Consider the following 22,004-nt stretch of genomic DNA (forward strand, 5'->3'; position numbering starts at 1 on the left):
GAGAAATACGCACACGTTTAAGGCTTTCAAAGATAAACAAACATGCTTACAAGCACCAGAAAGTTTAATGAACCTAGAAATTCGCTCTAAACGCCTCCATGCTTCATATACGCTTTAATATATTCGAAACATCTATAAACAGATTTTTTTAAAACAACACAAGCCTTCATGTGCATAAATATTTTAAGCATTTTTGAAATTATTTTGAAATTCCACAGGTGATTTCTGTGGTATATATTTTTAAGGTTTCGTGTTGAAATATACCGGCATTTTAGTATTTTGGAACATGAGAATTTCTAAGCTTTAAACAATAATCACTTACGGTCACTGACACAAACTATTTCATGTCGGTTTGTAAACATATCTTATCCAACGAAAGTAAAACATTATTAGTTGAGGTTTCTTCTTCCATTAATTAATGTAGTAAGATTAATACACCATTTACTGTTGAAGAACGCATAAAATCTAGTACGAGATCTAACACTGAAGTGCACACAAGTCGATCACATCACAAAAACCGAAGCAACATAGACAATATTTCACTAAATGTAAAACATACCTGTTTGATCATCATAGATATGAACAGGTTTTAATTTTATCCCTGGTACTCCTAAGTAGCATGAAATGAAAGAGAGAACATTCTATAATAAGACAAGAAGAAACAAATAGAAAAGACATACCTTGACATACATCTCTGAATAGAAGATTACTCTCAGTATTAATGAAAAACATGAGAGAAATACATCACAGAACTATCCATAAACTCAGTAATAAAGATATAGGTATAAAAAAGAAAGGTTATTGAGAGCAAATCTATTAGAAGCGTATTAGACAATCAAATCATAGTGGAGTAGAAAAAATACAAATTGAGTTTATATTATATATTTGCAAATGCACAAAAAATTACTTTACCATTTTATAAAGTTTTCAGTACTAACTGAGGAATGGAAACCATTTATAAGGAAGACGGCAAACAACCTGTGACGTTCAATTACTTTAAATTGTAATTACTTTAAAGGAGTAAGCCAAAACGTTGAGTAAAATAGAATATATATATCTGAGGTTGTTTGTTATCTTCTTGAAAATAAGCAAAAATTGTTTGATATTGTGAATTAAAGAATGATAATTTAATCAAATGGTATCAGAATGAAGAATAATACTAGAAATGGTTGTTATGTTTCTATATTTGAACATTTAACGTCTCACTTTACTACTTCTTCAAAAGCCATTCGCTAAAATAGAAACCGTTATTGACAGTACAAAACTTCAAATGGTTTTAATAATAAATTCTAATCAAATCTATGACATGCATTTCTACAGCGCGCGCTTGACGTACTAAGCTTATTGTAGAAATAATTAAATGATACCTGTAGTAAGCAACAGTTCTTTCAAAGTTACAGAGCAGCAAAAGATAAGACGGAAAAATAATCAAAGAATAATTATAGGCGCCATCTTTACCAAAGTCATCAATATATTGACAGGAAGTTTAAGGAAGGATTTGTCATCGAATACCAACCACAGATGAATAGAGGAAAATGATAAATTTTGTTTGTTTTGGAATTTCGCACAAAGCTACTCGAGGGCTATTTGTGCTAGCCGTCCCTAATTTAGCAGTGTAAGACTAGAGGGAAGGCAGCTAGTCATCACCACCCACCGCCAACTCTTGGGCTAGTCTTTACCAACGAATAGTGGGATTGACCGTCACATTATACACCCCCACGGCTGGGAGGGCGAGCATGTTTAGCGCGACGCGGGCGCGAACCCGCGACCCTCGGATTACGAGTCGCACGCCTTACGCGCTTGGCCATGCCAGGCCGGAAAATGATAAAGATAAAATTTCCAGTTTCGGTTTGGATTTAATGAAATTTCTCTAAAGAGACTATAAAGCAAAACGACGATTAAAAAAATTCGTGTTTTAAAAATTCTAGTATTAAAATGTCCTTTATACACTAACATGGACTACATAAACTGAATAATAAGAATCATAGGTTAAACAAGTAGTAAAGGGTTAGCGGAAATAAAATAAATGAACTAGACTTTAAGTAGTCTATGTGAACTGCATAACGATTCATCACAATAAGGATTAACATGAATAAGCTGGATAAATGAAAATTAATAAAATAAGTGTAAATGATAAAAAATCTACAAGACGACTGGTCACTTTTTCCATCTACTTACTTTCCTTTGAACCTTGTTATCATTGCCTACAATATTATCATGAATAATGTGTTTGTAAATCAGAGTAAACCAAAAAAATTCGTCTGTTTTGTAAAACAAAAATTTTCAAACATTATCTGATGCGTCAATAAATGTAATGCAATAGTTTTTTATTTAAATAAAATACATTTCTTAGTGACAGTTAACAAGGTAAACTGCGTAATTCTCAGTAGTGCTGTATTTTGGCTCAACAATTTCGCGAAATATTTCTTGCGTATTATTTTTTGTTATAGATCATCTTTATTATAGCTTTGTTTGCTATCTAAAGAAGAACGATTTGTCACGCAATTAATTAAATGAAATGTATACCTTTTTGAAACTGTTTTTATTTACGAACGTAATAAATTGTTTATTTTCCATAAGCAATATGCGAATAAGACACGGAATGTTTCTAACACTAGTCTTAGTCAGTAAATGTGAAGGAATTGTTGTGCTTACTTCTTGGAGGGGTTCAACCTCTGGTTAAAGTAATTCCTAAGTCGTTTTAGACTGTTTGATGTATTTCCGTTTGGTCAACCTTTATAAAAGTCCGATACTACTTTTCATCACTTCAATTTCTCAATAGCTCCTTCGTGCAGTGTTGTTCAATTTCAATCGATGAAACCTACATGAGGCGGTCAGAACGTTTCATCTTTCAGCGATGGATTCAGTGTGTGTGTGAGAGAGAGTACGTGGTTTATTAAAGTATTTCCAAAACACAAGATAACGTTGATTCTTTAATATGTCATACTTGTATCGCATTCCCTTGTTCAAGTCTCTCACTGTCCACACTGGCATGTTAACAACGTTATCATAGCTACTTTACGAACGAATATATAGATTCTTATAGAAACTACCAATATACTTAAATAGATTCATCTCCTATTAAATCTTGTATAGTCTATTTTATATGTAGATTTAAAAGTGCAATTTATTCTAATAGATCTAAGGAATAAAACTAACCACTTTAAATAGAGAAATGGAGTATCATAGGAAAATATTTCCCATCGAGATTGTACATATTGCATCAGACGATTTAATAATTTCTCCATTTCTCCCAACCTCTTAAAATAATGAATAATAATCATTATGAAAGAATATAGTCATTATTGTAATGTTTCATATAACAGATTAATAGTTTTTCACATAAAATCATACTTTTATGTATAAAATGAGCAAATACATTGCTTATTATAAGCATAAACGATTATATTTATTCATCGAAATAGCGATTCTGACTGAACCTTAAAACAAGAAGGCCATTAGTCTTTTCCCATAATGTACAAATGCTAGTTATGGACTTATTCATAAGAATTGTATTTAAATAAGTACTGTTGCAGTTAAGATACTAATCTGACAATAAATGCTTTGAAGATTTCGCTAGTAGTGACAACTTACACAGTAAACCTATTAAACTTCCTTGTCTGTAAACAAATAGGATTTTTAAAGAATTTCCTGTCAGGGTGTAACTTACATAAACGTATCTTTTTTGATTTTTTCCTATTTATATACAATTTTTAAACAAATAAAAATATAGAATGTTTTTAAGTGTATTGTTTGAAATGGATCATTCATTACAGAATTACCCCTCATGAGGTGAAGTGAGATCAACGTTTTTAGCTATGTATTTCTTAATTTGTTATAGTACAATAGTTACACTATGTACTGTAATCCTGTCGAAGTGTAGTATCGCCTACTGTTTTGCAATATTGTATTGTTTTTAATATGTTCAAAAGCTACATTGTGAACAACCCATTTTAAGACAGCAGTTTTTAAATGATTTTACAGTAAATACCTCTTTTTTCAGTAATTATATTTCATCGAAATTCCGTGTAGGAAGTCCATGCCGAGGCACTAAACGTAGACACGATTTCAAAACGTATAGAAGTTATTTCGTTGATATGAGCAGTAATTCACTTTTGGAAGTTTCATGCCATAAAATATTAAGAAAATTGATATAGTAAATCCAGTAAATGAAACCTAGAACTTTCATCTTTTTGTCTAAGCTTAAATAACTGTCAGTTTTTGTAATTCAGTAAAATGAAAGTGGAAGGTTAACCTTTTCTTACACATATACAACACGCAAGTGACAAAATAGTTATCGTCTTAGTACAAAACTATATATAACTTACAACTTTTAGTTATATTCAAGTACACAAAATTTGTATTATATTTTGAGTAGCAATTGTCACTGAACAGTGCAGTAGCACTTAAAATAGCATTGTAGTAAGTCTTAAAATAAAAACGTAATTTCTTCTTTACTTAAACATCATGGGTTTCCAGGTAAGAGAGTGTGCATCACAACAGGCATAACTCTGTTGTTTGCCATTGCTGGTGAGGCTACTCAATTAATATTAAACGATTAAGCATATTTGCGGCAGTTGAAAGTATAAGTAATAATTTTGTGTGCAAAGTTGAATAGAAAGCTAAAACAATAGTTTATATTAGTGTAATATATATATATATATCTTTCACTTCAATTATGACTTTTCTTGGTTCCATATATATATATATATACATATATATTGTGGAATGTTATTGTAGTTCAACGAACAGCTAACTCGTAAAAACCTAGCTAAATTTGCATGAGTTGTCTCTAGTTTTTGGCGTGTCACGTTCCCATTTGGTAGGCTTTAGTGTGTTACATTTTCTTTTCTGAAACTATAGATATATATAAATTGGAGAGCACTGTATTCGGGTAAAACACATTTTGTAAAATCTTCCTATATGACTAGAAGAAAAAAACTTCTTTTACTCGAAGTAATTTGAGAGGTGAAATCACTATGACAACACTATGCACAGACGCAGATTGCGCATTAATTTAATGTATTAATTTTGAAATTTGTATGGTACTTCATGCAATGGCATATTTAGGTAGGAGTTAGAAGGGATTCAGCCCCAGGGCTCATTGTCTTAATAGGGGTCCATTGATAATTTTATTCTATGTAAAAATTACATAGAATGTAGAGCCTACACAATCTTAAATCCGCTTCTGACTATTTGTACACAATGTGCTTTGTTTCTTCACATACTCTAGAGGGTGTTAAACTAAATCTAACACTGTAAACACAATAACTTGGTGCCTTTCCCTACAGGTTATCATAAACCTTATTAAGTTGCTTTTTCTAATATTTCAAGTTTGTTTTCAGTATGTATTGTACGGAGATATCTTAAGACATGCTTAAACTAGAAATCAGAAAAAAAAAGACATAACATTCTCAAGATAGACTTGGAATAGTTAAATGAAAACCTGTTCCTGAACAAACTCACCGTTGGGAGTGCTATCATATTACAATCAGTTGCACTAGTTGTTGGTATCGTGCAGCATAAAAGTTGATGGTAGATGTTGACTAACCTTTTACTTCAAAATTTACGAGAACGAAGTTCAGTGATTAAAAACCATTCACATGTCTCTAAAATGTTATCTGTCTGAAAAACAACTCAGTCGAGGTTCATTCCAACGTTGGATATCTCAAGCAGTTAGAGAATGAAAAGGGTGTTTATGATATTATATATAAGACATACCAGTGTACGAAAACGATAGAAATCCAGCAGAAATGAGTGTAGTGCTTTGACCATGAGAGTCTTATGATGGAACCTCTTGTAAAATATTTGTTTGTTTTAAATTTCGCGCAAAACTACACGAGGGCTGTCTGCGTTAGCCGCGCCTAATTTAGCAATGTAAGACTAGATGGAAGGCCTCTCGTCATCATCATCCACCACCAACTCTTGGGCTACTCTTTTATCAAAAAATAGTAGCGATTGACCCTAACGTTATATCATCCTCATGGACGAAAAAGAAACGAGTGTGATTAATGTGATAGGGATTCGATCCGCGACCGTCAGATTACGAGCCGAACGCCTTAACCAACCTGGCCATACCAGGCCTTGTAAAGGAAACTACTGAATGTGCATAGTTGTCAGAGAGAGCATGGTGGTATGTGATGAGGCTCTAAAAACTGTCTTAGATTAACTTATTCAATCGTAAGTATTATACCCGTTTTTACGTTTGTAAGTCAAATTTTTTATTAGTTCATAATAGGATTTATGATAGATGAAGAAGTAACACCACAGGGGAAATCAGATTTATAACATCTTGGTTCTGGATAATGTTTGTGATATTTTTCTAAACTTATAAATAAAATTCCTATATTTTTCGCCTTTGACTTGAGGAATGGTTTATTTATATCAACAGTCGTATTTTTGTTATCCTCCAAGTAAACGTAAATCAAATATTGATAACAACGAGTTTTAAAAGGTAATAACTTCGTCAAAACTTCTAAGAGTAGCACATAGTATTGTATAGAAATGAATAAAAACCTTATAAGCCGAGAGATTTCGAAAGTTAGATCTTTCTTTCACCTTTCGAAAGCGCTCGAGTTACAGGGCTTTTAATTCATTTCTGTCAAAACTTCTTGAACCTACATGAAGTTGAAATTGCATTTATTTTAATATTTTGTACTTTTAAGTTTCAGAATAGCGATAATGAGGCTTTTACACATCGAATTGGCAGAAATTGAAAAGAGAAATTTTTAAAGGAAATCTATTCTTGATGAATTATTGTTGGTGAATGAAAAATAAAATTATTGTGTCGAACCTTTGCATCATTGGTAGAATAGCATCAAAAGGCGGGTAGAAGTCATGAGAGGTAGCAATTTCTATTTCATTTTTATTTGTGATTTTGTTTAATGTTTGCACATTTTTTCCTCTTCCAATGCATTAGCTCAATTACATTAATATTTGTCTCAAAAGTTAATTCACCTGCCTCCTAATCTATATTAAACCTTAAATGAGTGATTTTTATATTAAGCCAAAACACAGAGTTCCTCTACGAGAATATATTGAGACTAAGTTTATAATTAATTATGTAGAACAAGTGTTAAGTATTATGTCACGTGACATGTAATATCGTGGCCTGCAAGACACTAAAAACGCTTCAGAGTTTAAGTGAGACTGACTTTTGAAGTTCACTAATGTATCGTTGAGAAGTAGTTAAGAATTGTAAGGGTTACATTTTTACTAATATACTATAGATGATCTGTTAAAAAAGCAAGAATCTTTTCTCACCCTAAGTAGCTATCGGGACTGTTTTAATTTAACTACCTTTTTCGTCTTTATACTTCTAATTTAAGTTTCTGAATGTCTCTCTGTTTTCTCTTCCTTTTTTGTTTAAAAAATAGTTTTTTGACGTATAAAAATTAATTTATTTCACGGTAAAACCATTTAACCTGACAACAACAAGATTTACAACCACGACAGTTCAAATTCAAGTAGACATCTCAAAGATTTGTTTGTTTTTTGAATTTCGCGCAAAGCTACTTGAGGGCTATTTGTGCTAGTCGTCCCTAATTTAGCAGTGTAAGACTAGAGGGAAGGCAGCTAGTCATCACCACCCACCGCCAACTCTTGGGCTAGTCTTTTACCAACGAATAGTGGGATTGACCGTCACATTATACACCCCCACGGCTGGGAGGGCGAGCATGTTTGGTGGGACGGGGATGCGAACCCGCGACCTTCGGATTACGAGTCGCACGCCTTACGCGCTTGGCCATGCCAGGCCGGAAAATGATAAAGATAAAATTTCCAGTTTCGGTTTGGATTTAATGAAATTTCTCTAAAGAGACTATAAAGCAAAACGACGATTAAAAAAATTCGTGTTTTAAAAATTCTAGTATTAAAATGTCCTTTATACACTAACATGGACTACATAAACTGAATAATAAGAATCATAGGTTAAACAAGTTGTAAAGTGTTAGCGGAAATAAAATAAATGAACTAGACTTTAAGTAGTCTATGTGAACTGCATAACGATTCATCACAATAAGGATTAACATGAATAAGCTGGATAAATGAAAATTAATAAAATAAGTGTAAATGATAAAAAATCTACAAGACGACTGGTCACTTTTTCCATCTACTTACTTTCCTTTGAACCTTGTTATCATTGCCTACAATATTATCATGAATAATGTGTTTGTAAATCAGAGTAAACCAAAAAAATTCGTCTGTTTTGTAAAACAAAAATTTTCAAACATTATCTGATGCGTCAATAAATGTAATGCAATAGTTTTTTATTTAAATAAAATACATTTCTTAGTGACAGTTAACAAGGTAAACTACGTAATTCTCAGTAGTGCTGTATTTTGGCTTAACAATTTCGCGAAATATTTCTTGCGTATTTTTTTTGTTATAGATCATCTTTATTATAGCTTTGTTTGCTATCTAAAGAAGAACGATTAGTCACGCAATTAATTAAATGAAATGTATACCTTTTTGAAACTGTTTTTATTTACGAACGTAATAAATTGTTTATTTTCCATAAGCAATATGCGAATAAGACACGGAATGTTTCTAACACTAGTCTTAGTCAGTAAATGTGAAGGAATTGTTGTGCTTACTTCTTGGAGGGGTTCAACCTCTGGTTAAAGTAATTCCTAAGTCGTTTTAGACTGTTTGATGTATTTCCGTTTGGTCAACCTTTATAAAAGTCCGATACTACTTTTCATCACTTCAATTTCTCAATAGCTCCTTCGTGCAGTGTTGTTCAATTTCAATCGATGAAACCTACATGAGGCGGTCAGAACGTTTCATCTTTCAGCGATGGATTCAGTGTGTGTGAGAGAGAGTACGTGGTTTATTAAAGTATTTCCAAAACACAAGATAACGTTGATTCTTTAATATGTCATACTTGTATCGCATTCCCTTGTTCAAGTCTCTCACTGTCCACACTGGCATGTTAACAACGTTATCATAGCTACTTTACGAACGAATATATTGATTCTTATAGAAACTACCAATATACTTAAATAGATTCATCTCCTATTAAATCTTGTATAGTCTATTTTATATGTAGATTTAAAAGTGCAATTTATTCTAATAGATCTAAGGAATAAAACTAACCACTTTAAATAGAGAAATGGAGTATCATAGGAAAATATTTCCCCTCGAGATTGTACATATTGCATCAGACGATTTAATAATTTCTCCATTTCTCCCAACCTCTTAAAATAATGAATAATAATCATTATGGAAGAATATAGTCATGATTGTAATGTTTCATATAACAGATTAATAGTTTTTCACATAAAATCATACTTTTATGTATAAAATGAGCAAATACATTGCTTATTATAAGCATAAACGATATTTATTCATCAAAATAGCGATTCTGACTAAACCTTAAAACAAGAAGGCCATTAGTCTTTTCCCATAATGTACAAATGCTAGTTATGGACTTATTCATAAGAATTGTATTTAAATAAGTACTGTTGCAGTTAAGATACTAATCTGACAGTAAATGCTTTGAAGATTTTGCTAGTAGTGACAACTTACACAGTAAACCTATTAAACTTCCTTGTCTGTAAACAAATAGGATTTTTAAAGAATTTCCTGTCAGGGTGTAACTTACATAAACGTATCTTTTTTTGATTTTTTCCTATTTATATACAATTTTTAAACAAATAAAAATATAGAATGTTTTTAAGTGTATTGTTTGAAATGGATCATTCATTACAGAATTACCCCTCATGAGGTGAAGTGAGATCAACGTTTTTAGCTATGTATTTCTTAATTTGTTATAGTACAATAGTTACACTATGTACTGTAATCCTGTCGAAGTGTAGTATCGCCTACTGTTTTGCAATATTATATTGTTTTAATATGTTCAAAAGCTACATTGTGAACAACCCATTTTAAGACAGCAGTTTTTAAATGATTTTACAGTAAATACCTCTTTTTTCAGTAATTATATTTCATCGAAATTCCGTGTAGGAAGTCCATGCCGAGGCACTAAACGTAGACACGATTTCAAAACGTATAGAAGTTATTTCGTTGATATGAGCAGTAATTCACTTTTGGAAGTTTCATGCCATAAAATATTAAGAAAATTGATATAGTAAATCCAGTAGATGAAACTTAGAACTTTCATCTTTTTGTCTAAGCTTAAATAACTGTCAGTTTTTGTAATTCAATAAAATGAAAGTGGAAGGTTAACTTTTTCTTACACATGTACAACACGCAAGTGACAAAATAGTTATCGTCTTAGTAGAAAACTATAGACAACTTACAACTTTTAGTTATATTCAAGTACACAAAATTTGTATTATATTTTGAGTAGCAATTGTCACTGAACAGTGCAGTAGCACTTAAAATAGCATTGTAGTAAGTCTTAAAATAAAAACGTAATTTCTTCTTTACTTAAACATCATGGGTTTCCAGGTAAGAGAGTGTGCATCACAACAGGCATAACTCTGTTGTTTGCCATTGCTGGTGAGGCTACTCAATTAATATTAAACGATTAAGCATATTTGCGGCAGTTGAAAGTATAAGTAATAATTTTGTGTGCAAAGTTGAATAGAAAGCTAAAACAATAGTTTATATTAGTGTAATATATATATATATATCTTTCACTTCAATTATGACTTTTCTTGGTTCCATATATATATATATATACATATATATTGTGGAATGTTATTGTAGTTCAACGAACAGCTAACTCGTAAAAACCTAGCTAAATTTGCATGAGTTGTCTCTAGTTTTTGGCGTGTCACGTTCCCATTTGGTAGGCTTTAGTGTGTTACATTTTCTTTTCTGAAACTATAGATATATATAAATTAGAGAGCACTGTATTCGGGTAAAACACATTTTGTAAAAATCTTCCTATATGACTAGAAGAAAAAAACTTCTTTTACTCGAAGTAATTTGAGAGGTGAAATCACTATGACAACACTATGCACAGACGCAGATTGCGCATTAATTTAATGTATTAATTTTGAAATTTGTATGGTACTTCATGCAATGGCATATTTAGGTAGGAGTTAGAAGGGATTCAGCCCCAGGGCTCATTGTCTTAATAGGGGTCCATTGATAATTTTATTCTATGTAAAAATTACATAGAATGTAGAGCCTACACAATCTTAAATCCGCTTCTGACTATTTGTACACAATGTGCTTTGTTTCTTCATGTACTCTAGAGGGTGTTAAACTAAATCTAACACTGTAAACACAATAACTTGGTGCCTTTCCCTACAGGTTATCATAAACCTTATTAAGTTGCTTTTTTCTAATATTTCAAGGTTGTTTTTCAGTATGTATTGTACGGAGATATCTTAAGACATGCTTAAACTAGAAATCAGAAGAAAAAAAAAAGACATAACATTCTCAAGATAGACTTGGAATAGTTAAATGAAAACCTGTTCCTGTACAAACTCACCATTGGGAGTGCTATCATGTTACAACCAGTTGCACTAGTTGTTGGTATCGTGCAGCATAAAAGTTGATGGTAGATGTTGACTAACCTTTTACTTCAAAATTTACGAGAACGAAGTTCAGTGATTAAAAACCATTCACATGTCTCTGAAATGTTATCTGTCTAAAAAACAACTCAGTCGAAGTTCATTCCAACGTTGGATATCTCAAGCAGTTAGAGAATGAAAAGGGTGTTTATGATATTATATATAAGACATACCAGTGTACGAAAACGATAGAAATCCAGCAGAAATGAGTGTAGTGCTTTGACCATGAGAGTCTTATGATGGAACCTCTTGTAAAATATTTGTTTGTTTTAAATTTCGCGCAAAACTACACGAGGGCTGTCTGCGTTAGCCGCGCCTAATTTAGCAATGTAAGACTAGATGGGAGGCCTCTCGTCATCATCATCCACCACCAACTCTTGGGCTACTCTTTTATCAAAAAATAGTAGCGATTGACCCTAACGTTATATCATCCTCATGGACGAAAAAAAAACGAGTGTGATTAATGTGATAGGGATTCGATCCGCGACCGTCAGATTACGAGCCGAACGCCTTAACCAACCTGGCCATACCAGGCCTTGTAAAGGAAACTACTGAATGTGCATAGTTGTCAGAGAGAGCATGGTGGTATGTGATGAGGCTCTAAAAACTGTCTTAGATTAACTCATTCAATCGTAAGTATTATACCCGTTTTTACGTTTGTAAGTCAAATTTTTTATTAGTTCATAATAGGATTTATGATAGATGAAGAAGTAACACCACAGGGGAAATCAGATTTATAACATCTTGGTTTTGGATAATGTTTGTGATATTTTTCTAAACTTATAAATAAAATTCCTATATTTTTCGCCTTTGACTTGAGGAATGGTTTATTTATATCAACAGTCGTATTTTTGTTATCCTCCAAGTAAACGTAAATCAAATATTGGTAACAACGAGTTTTAAAAGGTAATAACTTCGTCAAAACTTCTAAGAGTAGCACATAGTATTGTATAGAAATGAATAGAAACCTTATAAGCCGAGAGATTTCGAAAGTTAGATCTTTCTTTCACCTTTCGAAAGCGCTCGAGTTACAGTGCTTTTAATTCATTTCTGTCAAAACTTCTTGAACCTACATGAAGTTGAAATTGCATTTATTTTAATATTTTGTACTTTAAAGTTTCAGAATAGCGATAATGAGGCTTTTACACATCGAATTGGCAGAAAATTGAAAAGAGAAATTTTTAAAGAAAATCTATTCTTGATGAATTATTGTTGGTGAATGAAAAATAAAATTATTGTGTCGAACCTTTGCATCATTGGTAGAATAGCATCAAAAGGCGGGTAGAAGTCATGAGAGGTAGCAATTTCTATTTCATTTTTATTTGTGATTTTGTTTAATGTTTGCACATTTTTTCCTCTTCCAATGCATTAGCTCAATTACATTAATATTTGTCTCAAAAGTTAATTCACCTGCCTCCTAATCTTTATTAAACCTTAAATGAGTGATTTTTATATTAAGCCAAAACACAGAGTTCCTCTACGAGAATATATTGAGACTAAGTTTATAATTAATTATGTAGAAGAAGTGTTAAGTATTAAGTCACGTGACATGTAATATCGTGGCCTGCAAGACACTAAGAACGCTTCAGAGTTTAAGTGAGACTGACTTTTGAAGTTCACTAATGTATCGTTGAGAAGTAGTTAAGAATTGTAAGGGTTACATTTTTACTAATATATTATAGAGGATCTGTCAAAAAAGCAAGAATATTTTCTCACCCGAAGTAGCTATCGGGACTGTTTTAATTTAACTACCTTTTTCGTCTTTATACTTCTAATTTAAGTTTCTGAATGTCTCTTTGTTTTCTCTTCCTTTTTTTGTTTAAAAAATAGTTTTTTGATGTATAAAAATTAATTTATTTCACGGTAAAACCATTTAACCTGACAACAACAAGATTTACAACCACGACAGTTCAAATTCAAGTAGACATCTCAAAGATTTGTTTGTTTGTTTTTTGAATTTCGCGCAAAGCTACTTGAGGGCTATCTGTGCTAGTCGTCCCTAATTTAGCAGTGTTAGATTAGAGGAAAGGCAGCTAGTCATCACCACCCACCGCCAACTCTTGGGCTACTCTTTTACCAACGAATAGTGGGATTGATCGTCACATTATAACGCCCACACGGCTGGGAGGGCGAGCATGTTTGGCGCGACGGGGATGCGAACCCGCGACCTTCGGATTACGAGTCGCACGCCTTAACGTGCTTGGCCATGCCGGGCCCGATCTCAAAGGCAGAGAAACAACAAAGTAAGTTTTCAAATTGATTTTTTTTTCAGGCACAGATAACCTCTTCAACATCACATCCTGTTGTTGTTATTATATTATCTAAGTATGTCACTCTTAGCAAACGTATTGAGTTATACTTTGGCAAAGCTTTTGTGCTTATTTTTCTTTCTTTATTAATCGGAAGCTGGCTAGTAATGATGCTGCCACAGATGCCAAATTCTCGCACTTGCTCAACAGCAGACTAAAAAGTCATTGTTAATTTAGTTCTTTTGGGTGAACCTTACGAAGAATTTATACCAGAGGTGCGTCGAATCCTTACAGCTAATTTATTTTGAAGAGTTAATTCACCACATATGGATACCTGGAGCATTGTTAGTTTTTGTAGCGATGAATCACTTTCCATGTGTTATTGCTTGATTTGGAGGGTTTCATATGCATTCTTTTGTTCACTCGCACTAAATGCTATAAGTGTCAATGATTTAAACATGTTGCTTCTAGCTTCAGGAGAAAACCGTGTCGTTCTGTTTGTCGTAGCTATATCAGAAATAGATGTGCGTTGTACAAACCATGGTGGTTCCTAACTGAAGGATATGGTGCGTGCCAAAAATGCTAAGCCAAATGAACTAGAAGTTTAAAATTGATTATTGCTGTCCATAATATCGCTATTATTGAAGCCAGGAAACACAGTTTCTCTTTTTCTGCGTCAATAAATCAACACTCTTATTCTCAAATTGTGTCATCTAATTTTTTAGCCTTTCATTTTTCACTTGTTTTCACATCTAAGCTTTAGTTCTGTGACAGTTAAATGCATTCATGTAGATCATATCTCCTGACGGATGATTTTCTTTTAGGGACTTTATACTCCTATTTGAACCTATATTGTGTAGGTCATCAGTAGTTCCAACCAATAAACAGTCCGAACAGATACTAGTCATTTCTCGAGACGTAAATAACATTATTATTTCTAATTTTATTCCTAAAGATTTATTTACTCTACTCAAATTTTGAAATGATATAATTATTTAACATTTTGCTTTGGATTGCTCAAAGCTTCCATGCAAATTATTTTGAGTTACATGTTTTCTGTCTCGTTCTCATGCGCTGGTCTAGTGAAACTTGGCTGAAACGTATTGTATCCTGTTAGTTTTCCGGTTACGTTGTGTTTAGACAAGACATGTAGTACTGTGCAAAAGTGTTAGGACAGGACAATATTTTATCATTCTTTTCATTTAATGTTGCTACTTCTTCCATGCCATTACAGAAGGTAAATTTCAACACTATGAGAATAATTATCAATTTTTTTAGAATTCCTATATGATTGCACAAAGAGCATGTTGTAATGGCTCTGCGATAATGAACACGCGGATTAAATTTAGGGTCTAAAGTAAGTGGTATCTACCACATGATTCTGATGTTTCACCTCTGATTTACCTTTCTTTGTTCATTTAAGGTAGCCTGAAATCTAATTTTTTACTTTGTCTTAATACTTGTGACAGTACTGTATATTATCAAGATCACAGCAGCCTTTGCTTTTTAACTAGGTGAGATGTACCTCTTCATCAAATTGTTATTCTAAACAGTACACCTTTTGAAGGTTGATTAATCAAACCACTATTAAAGTATTTTATACTTCAGATATGTTTAACTTCCACCGGCTGAACAGAGTTTTTCTATTAGTCTTCATACAGTTTGTTGTATATGAACAATTCAACACTCGTCATTATTTGTAGGGGAGGTCTAGTTTTCTCACATGAATGGTCGTTTAAACAGTTTCTTAATCATAATACTCTAGTTCTCTTCGCACTAGTTAACAGCCTACCTTGCATTTCAACGATATTTCAAATTCGATTGGTCGTATATTCATGAGGACTGTTCATACAGAGAACTTTGGAGGAGAACATTTCCTCTTCCTTAACACAGTTTATCTTCAGATGACCTATATGCTTTTTTATTTCTTTCAAATATCATTATTCTTGTAGCTGTTTGGGAAAATTTTCCACAACAACATACATGAAGGATAAACAGTTGGACCGTGGTTTTACAGCTGCTTGGATCTTCAGAACTATGTTTGAGAAGACCTTTTCAGATCTTCGAAACTGAATATTTCAGGAAATTATTATATAAACGAGTATCGTGGTAGAACGCCGAATGTATTTACTAGTGGCTAAGAGTTGTTAAACTTATCGATGGCTAATTTGACAATCTAGCCAATAATCTTTGAGACTATACCGACAAATCGTAGCTCATGTAAAAAATAAAATGCAGATTGCAAACATTCCAGTAAAAGAAAATTATGGTTCTATATTTACTGAGGATACTTTTCTTCCTTTTGGCGCTTTTTAACATGTTCAAAGTTTTACTACGAAGATTTATTTATAATAGAAGAAATAATTCTGTCTTCTCTAATTAGGTGTAAAGTAATTGTGTCTTATCTATCACGCAACTAGTCTTCAATAGCTGTCCCAGCTATTTGATTTTTCTCAGAATTGCACACTGAACATGATCCATGATAGTTGCATTATCAAAATCAGTCATCCTCGTTGAAAATAAGGTGAAATTCTCCTTATCAGTAAATCTACAGTGATTGCGATTGTTAACTCTCACTGCCCAATCTATTTGCCTTTCTGTGTTGCTAGGACTTTCGGATATGATTAATGTCCGGCTTATCTGGTCTTTGAATGCTATGGCTCTTTCTCATCTTGTCAACATGCTTTTGGTCGTGTGTGATTACGCGTTTATGAAATCTCCAGAAAGGTCTTTTGGTCAATATAGCCAACAAATGACTTGCCATAGCTATCTTCTTCAATATGCATTGTGCATTTGATAGGATTTCAATCGACAAGTTTCTTCAGAAACTTTATAAATTAGGGTACTATAATCGTGTACTGAGGTGAGTTAGAAATTTTCTACATCTCACATATTTTAAGGTTAAAATAGTTGGTGTATGATAAGAGGAGGTTCGACTAGTATCTGTGTTGTATCACTATTTAGCACCAGGAAGCGAAACGTTGTATTTCTTTGTTCATCTCTTGCATTCAATGTATATTATTCAAAAACGTGGGTTTCTAAGTGGAATATTTGTTTTACTCCATTGATTTTTTATTTTATTTGTTTGTCTTGTTGAATTACATACATATCTACATAGGGTTACCTACTTTTGCTATTCCTAATTTATAAGCGATACATTAGCTGTCTTAGCTCCAGTCAACACCACTCACTGGTAAAGTTTAGACTGTGCTAGTCGCATAGTGGGTAAGGCTCGTGTTATAACGTTCTCCACAACCGAAAGGTCGAGTATGTTAAGTGACGGGATTCGAGCCAGCAACTAGCAGATTTTGAGTGAAGTACCATAATCACCAGGCCAAACCAGACAGTTCTCCCTTGGAATGCAAGTATTGATCTTACCTAACTATGAAGACTTTTATGGCATTTGACTATTTAATTTTATATTATTGTAAAAAGAATATATGATTATTGCCTTCTTGGTATTAGTGCCGATTGTCTTTCTGGCTTAGAGACCACACTTTTTAACTCTGGTGGATAGATGTAGTCATAAAGTCGTAGGCTGTATATGTTGCAACCTGTTTACAGTTCCAGTTTGGGTGCGGATAGACCCACCCTCATATCTTTGTATCGATGTTTAATATATTCTCATCCGGAAAATCAGGAACTCTTCTTATTGATTTGCATGTTCTACCTGTCATAAAAAAAACTTGATAGTATTCAGTATGATATTCGGCGTACAAGCTTGGGTGCTTAACGTATAGTCTTAATGTTTTCCTTAAAATTGTATCAGTCGAGATTTTTCTTGATCTCTGTTGACGTTACTACAGTGTTTGTTTAAATAATTGGTCTTTTAAGTTTACAGGTCTACTCTATCAGGAGTAAATACATTTTTACCATTAGTGTCACAACCTACAAAAAATACCAGTTTTCCACACCTAGTTTACTCAGCAAAGTGTTTAGATTATTCTATTTTTAAAATATTTCGTAATATATGGATTTTTCCCTGCTCTCTAGAGATGTTTTTATCTGTATGGATAAATGTTCCATTTAATTCATATTGTTGTTTTGAATTAAGCATTAAGCACAAAGCTACTCAATGGACTATCTGTGCTCTGCTTACCACGGGTATCAAAATCCGGTTTTTAGCGTTGTAAGTTCGCAGCCATACCGATGAGCCACTGGGGGGCATTAATTCATATTCTGCTAGCACTGCATGTGCCTTTCATCTACAATATGGAGAATACCTAAATCTTACTGCCTAAACCTGATAATACAAGGATTTTATGATCTGCACTTACTGTCATTATTCTTGCTTTGTAGTGAATCACCAATGAAAGGCATAGTCAATTCTCATTAGGCCCGGCATGGCCAGATGGTTAAGGCGCTCGACTGGTAATCCGATGGTCGCGGATTCGAATTCCCGTCACACCAAACATACTTGCCATTTCACCTGTGGGGGCGTTATAAGTGACAGTCAGTCTCACTATTCGTTGGTAAAAGAGTAGCCCAAGAGTTGGCGGGGGGTGGTGATTAATACCTGCCTTTGCTCCAGTTCTAGTCTTACACTGCTAAATTAGGAACGGCTAGCGCAAATAGCCCTCCTGTAGCTTTGCGCGAAATTAAAAAACAAACAAACAATTCTCATTTATATTATTTCTGGCTCTAAAACTAGTCTACGAGCTTTGTCATCCCTCTATTTCCCTTCCTACTTACTTAGAACATTTTAACTTACAGTAAATTTACTTCTGCCTTCCACATTTTAGAATCTGTGGCAATGATTGTGTCTAAAGATTTGTCAACTCTCCAGCTATAAGTTCCTTTCTTTGAAGTCTTCAAAAGGTAAAATAAACACTCGAATTTCACCTGGCCTTCTAAATGGACTTCTTCCAGCGAACATTCCATTTTTAAAATCTTATTATATACTCCTTACTTGTACTTTTAATATAAAGAAGGTGTTAAATTCACCCACCTTTGTTTTGGCACCTTCCTTTGAATTCTACCATAAAAAAAACCTATTATTATTAATAAATATCTCTAGTGTTGGTCATATAGCAAGTACATTAAACCACTTCAAATGTTATTCTTAAATTCCAAAACTATTACCCTTCTTGCCACATTTTATGTCAATCTTTAAAAAGCTATTATGGGTGCGATCCCATTGCTATTTATGTATGTTCTTTCTTTAACTGCCTCTAAACGCTCAATTATTAAATTCTCGTTTTAATTAGTCTTGTTATTAGGCCTTCACTATATTTTCCTCATTCAGATTAAAGTAATTGGCGTAAGTATGAGTATCGCTCTTGTAAACACTTAAAAAGAACAAGTTAACCTGATGAAAATATATGGGATAATGGTCAGATGAATTGAGCTATAGGCTGTCAGTACTCTGCCTAATACATGTATCGAAACCAGGTTTCTTGGTTTTGTAAGCTATTTGTAAATCTGTAATAATTAAAATTTCTTTTGCTAAAATATAACATTGTAAATACTTACTTAATCCTTATTTTTGATTTAACGATTTTTTTAGAAGTGTTTAATATCGTTAATTCGAATAATCATATGAATTAGGTTTTCTTCTTCAAGTTGTATTGTTTACTAATTCGTTGTTATTAGTATTATTTCAAACCTTTTATGATAACAATGTTGCATTTTTTTTGTATTTGAGTTTGATTTGTCGCTTGAGTTGTTTAATTGCAAACTATTTGCCAAAGAGTATTCTTCTATTAAGCTATCTTTGAATATAGAATATTTTCTTTAATTTAAATGTAAAACTATGTATATTTGAAGAATGGTTTTAAAATTTATTCCTTGAATATTAATATATCACAGAAAAAGTAGAAACTTCGGGTAAAATTTCAAATGAAAACATAAAATAATACTTTGACAGATTTAAAACATGACGACGATAAGATGAAACTCAATTTATAAAGAAATATCTTTTTTTGTTTTTAACATATTTCAAGAAACGCAAACAGTCAGAGGCAATTAATATAAATCTTACCTATCTAAAACCGGCAGAAGTTAGCTGTCAAAACTTACTTCTATATACTCCTAAGAAAATCCATCAGTTGTGAAATCTGAGCATAGAATACGCGTAGTTGTGTTTATTGCTTTTTATTTTCTATAACACAATACCTGTATTCCATATATTCTGATTAGTATGTGCTTTAACTCTAATTAATAATGTTCAATGCCAATAAGAAACAAAGATCACTTGTGCAGTAGATTGTACATTTGTATTTACGTGTGTAATTACACTATAAACAATAAATTAGAAGCTATGGTTATAGTTTTGAAATTTAGATTTTCTTAATGAACATTAAAATTATGTACAAATAAAGAAAAGTTGCAACTTAGTGTAGCATATCTGCTATCAAATTACAATGATTTTAGATCATATGTTTGGTGAAATATTATTCTGACATACGCTTATATGAACGTTTTCCGTATGAGAAGGTTTGGAGGAATGAGCATTTCATGTCAGAACATGAAACAATGATTAATATATTAAATAAGTATACAAAGATGATTTACATTTTGGATGTCTTTTTATTCTAAGAAATTATGCTTACATCTATTGTTACTGGAAAGAAATAAAAGCAGGTTTCAATAAGTATTTACTTTGTATCTCAGAACGGCTGGTATGTGTATCATCACTTTTATTAATAAACAGAGAACAACGTTTTGACCTTACTAGGTCATCTTCAGGTTAAAAAAGAGAAAGTTTGAACGTGACCGTTGACGGACACATGTCTTAGAGACTAGAGGTTTCTTGAAGATGACCTAGGAAGGTCGAAACGTTGTTCTCTGTTTATCAATAAAAATGATAACACCCATACCAGCCGTTCAGAGATACACTTTTATTTCAAGCGGGTTTCTCGTCATGAAGAATTACTTCCCCACAGCGATTATACGAGGAGCTTAAGTAGTTTGTGTTTCTTTGTGCACTGTGTTATCTGTTTAAACTCCATTATTCTTGAACTCATCTACACTACGTTATTGTTAACCGTACTTGCTCGTGCAATCCTAACGAAACTAAGAAACTTAAATAAAAAATCATCAATAGAAGAAATAACATTTATTTCATTCAACAGTGCAGAAAGGAAAAACTATCCATGATTTTGTGAAGATAAAACTGTCGAAGAATTTTAACCAGTGTATAAACATTATCCATAATTTACAGAAAAAAACAACAACTAAAAGCCATGCTAAGCTCGGAATATAAAGAAATAAATGACTTACAAAAACAAAAAAAATAACTTAGACTATCAACTGGCCTGCTGCATTCAACCAGTCATTTATGGATTCATACAACGCAACATTAATCAACTCAATAGTAAGGACGACAAGGAAAATAAAGTCCGCCAAAACAAGAAACTAGTTAAAATAAGGTGCCAACAACAAAAAAAAAAACATGCCAACACGACGAAACACCAACAAACCTCATAATTAACAGATCCGACCGAAAAGTAAGCAATGAAAAAATACATCTACTCAACAAAGAAATCAACTTCGCAGTAACATCTAGAAATATTCCATCCATCGAAATGAAAGCTTGTTTGGAGGACCTAGCTAGAAGACTGGTGATGCCTTCTACACAAACTTAAAACACCAACAAAATAGAGAAAAACAACCACTAGAAAGAAGACAACATTTACAACAATTCCACCGACAACCAACAACCTATCTTTCCAGGTAGAACTGAAAACATATATTTCCCTGAAACACCTCAAAACAGTATCTTAAACGACTTTTTCAAAGAATTTTCACACAAAACTATCAGCATAATTTCACAGAAAAGAAATCTAAAAACCAACCTCACACAAAAAGATATTAGTTCTATAAATAATTTAAAACAAGACAACGACATCAAAATTATAAAAGCAGATAAAGGCAATGCATAGTTATAATAAACACAAATGAATACATTCAAAAAATGAACAGCATCTTGTCAGATACAAACAAATTTAAACTACTAAACACAAATTCAACAAAAACATATGAAAACTAGTTAATCAAAATACTACTACAAAAGAAAAAAACAACACAATCTCAGAAGACATTTATCCTTACCTACAAAAGACAGACTCACGCACACCAGAATTATATGGCACCCCTAAACCTCATAAACCTGATTGTCCACTGCAACCCATAATGTCGACTCACGAATCATTTAACTGCAACCTCGATAAATATCCAGCGTGGACATTTTCTAAATATGTAACATCAGCCGAATTCTTTTTCAAAGACTTTTTTAACTTTAAATCTATTGTTAATCAACTAAATC

At 32.6% G+C, this 22,004-nt stretch overlaps 1 protein-coding gene across 1 annotated transcript in view; it reads right to left on the reverse strand.

Annotated features, from left to right (window-relative positions):
* LOC143236934 (protein turtle homolog A-like) overlaps positions 1–22,004 on the reverse strand; it is a 123,132-nt gene that overhangs the window by 52,630 nt on the left and 48,498 nt on the right. The window contains exon 3 of the mRNA XM_076475634.1: positions 560–610. Within this exon, the coding sequence (XP_076331749.1) occupies positions 560–610 (51 nt within the window). The remainder of the gene's footprint in view (positions 1–559; positions 611–22,004) is intronic.

The sequence above is a fragment of the Tachypleus tridentatus genome, chromosome 13 (genome assembly GCF_004210375.1).
Source record: "Tachypleus tridentatus isolate NWPU-2018 chromosome 13, ASM421037v1, whole genome shotgun sequence".
In the NCBI taxonomy this organism is placed as follows: Eukaryota; Metazoa; Arthropoda; class Merostomata; order Xiphosura; family Limulidae; genus Tachypleus; species Tachypleus tridentatus.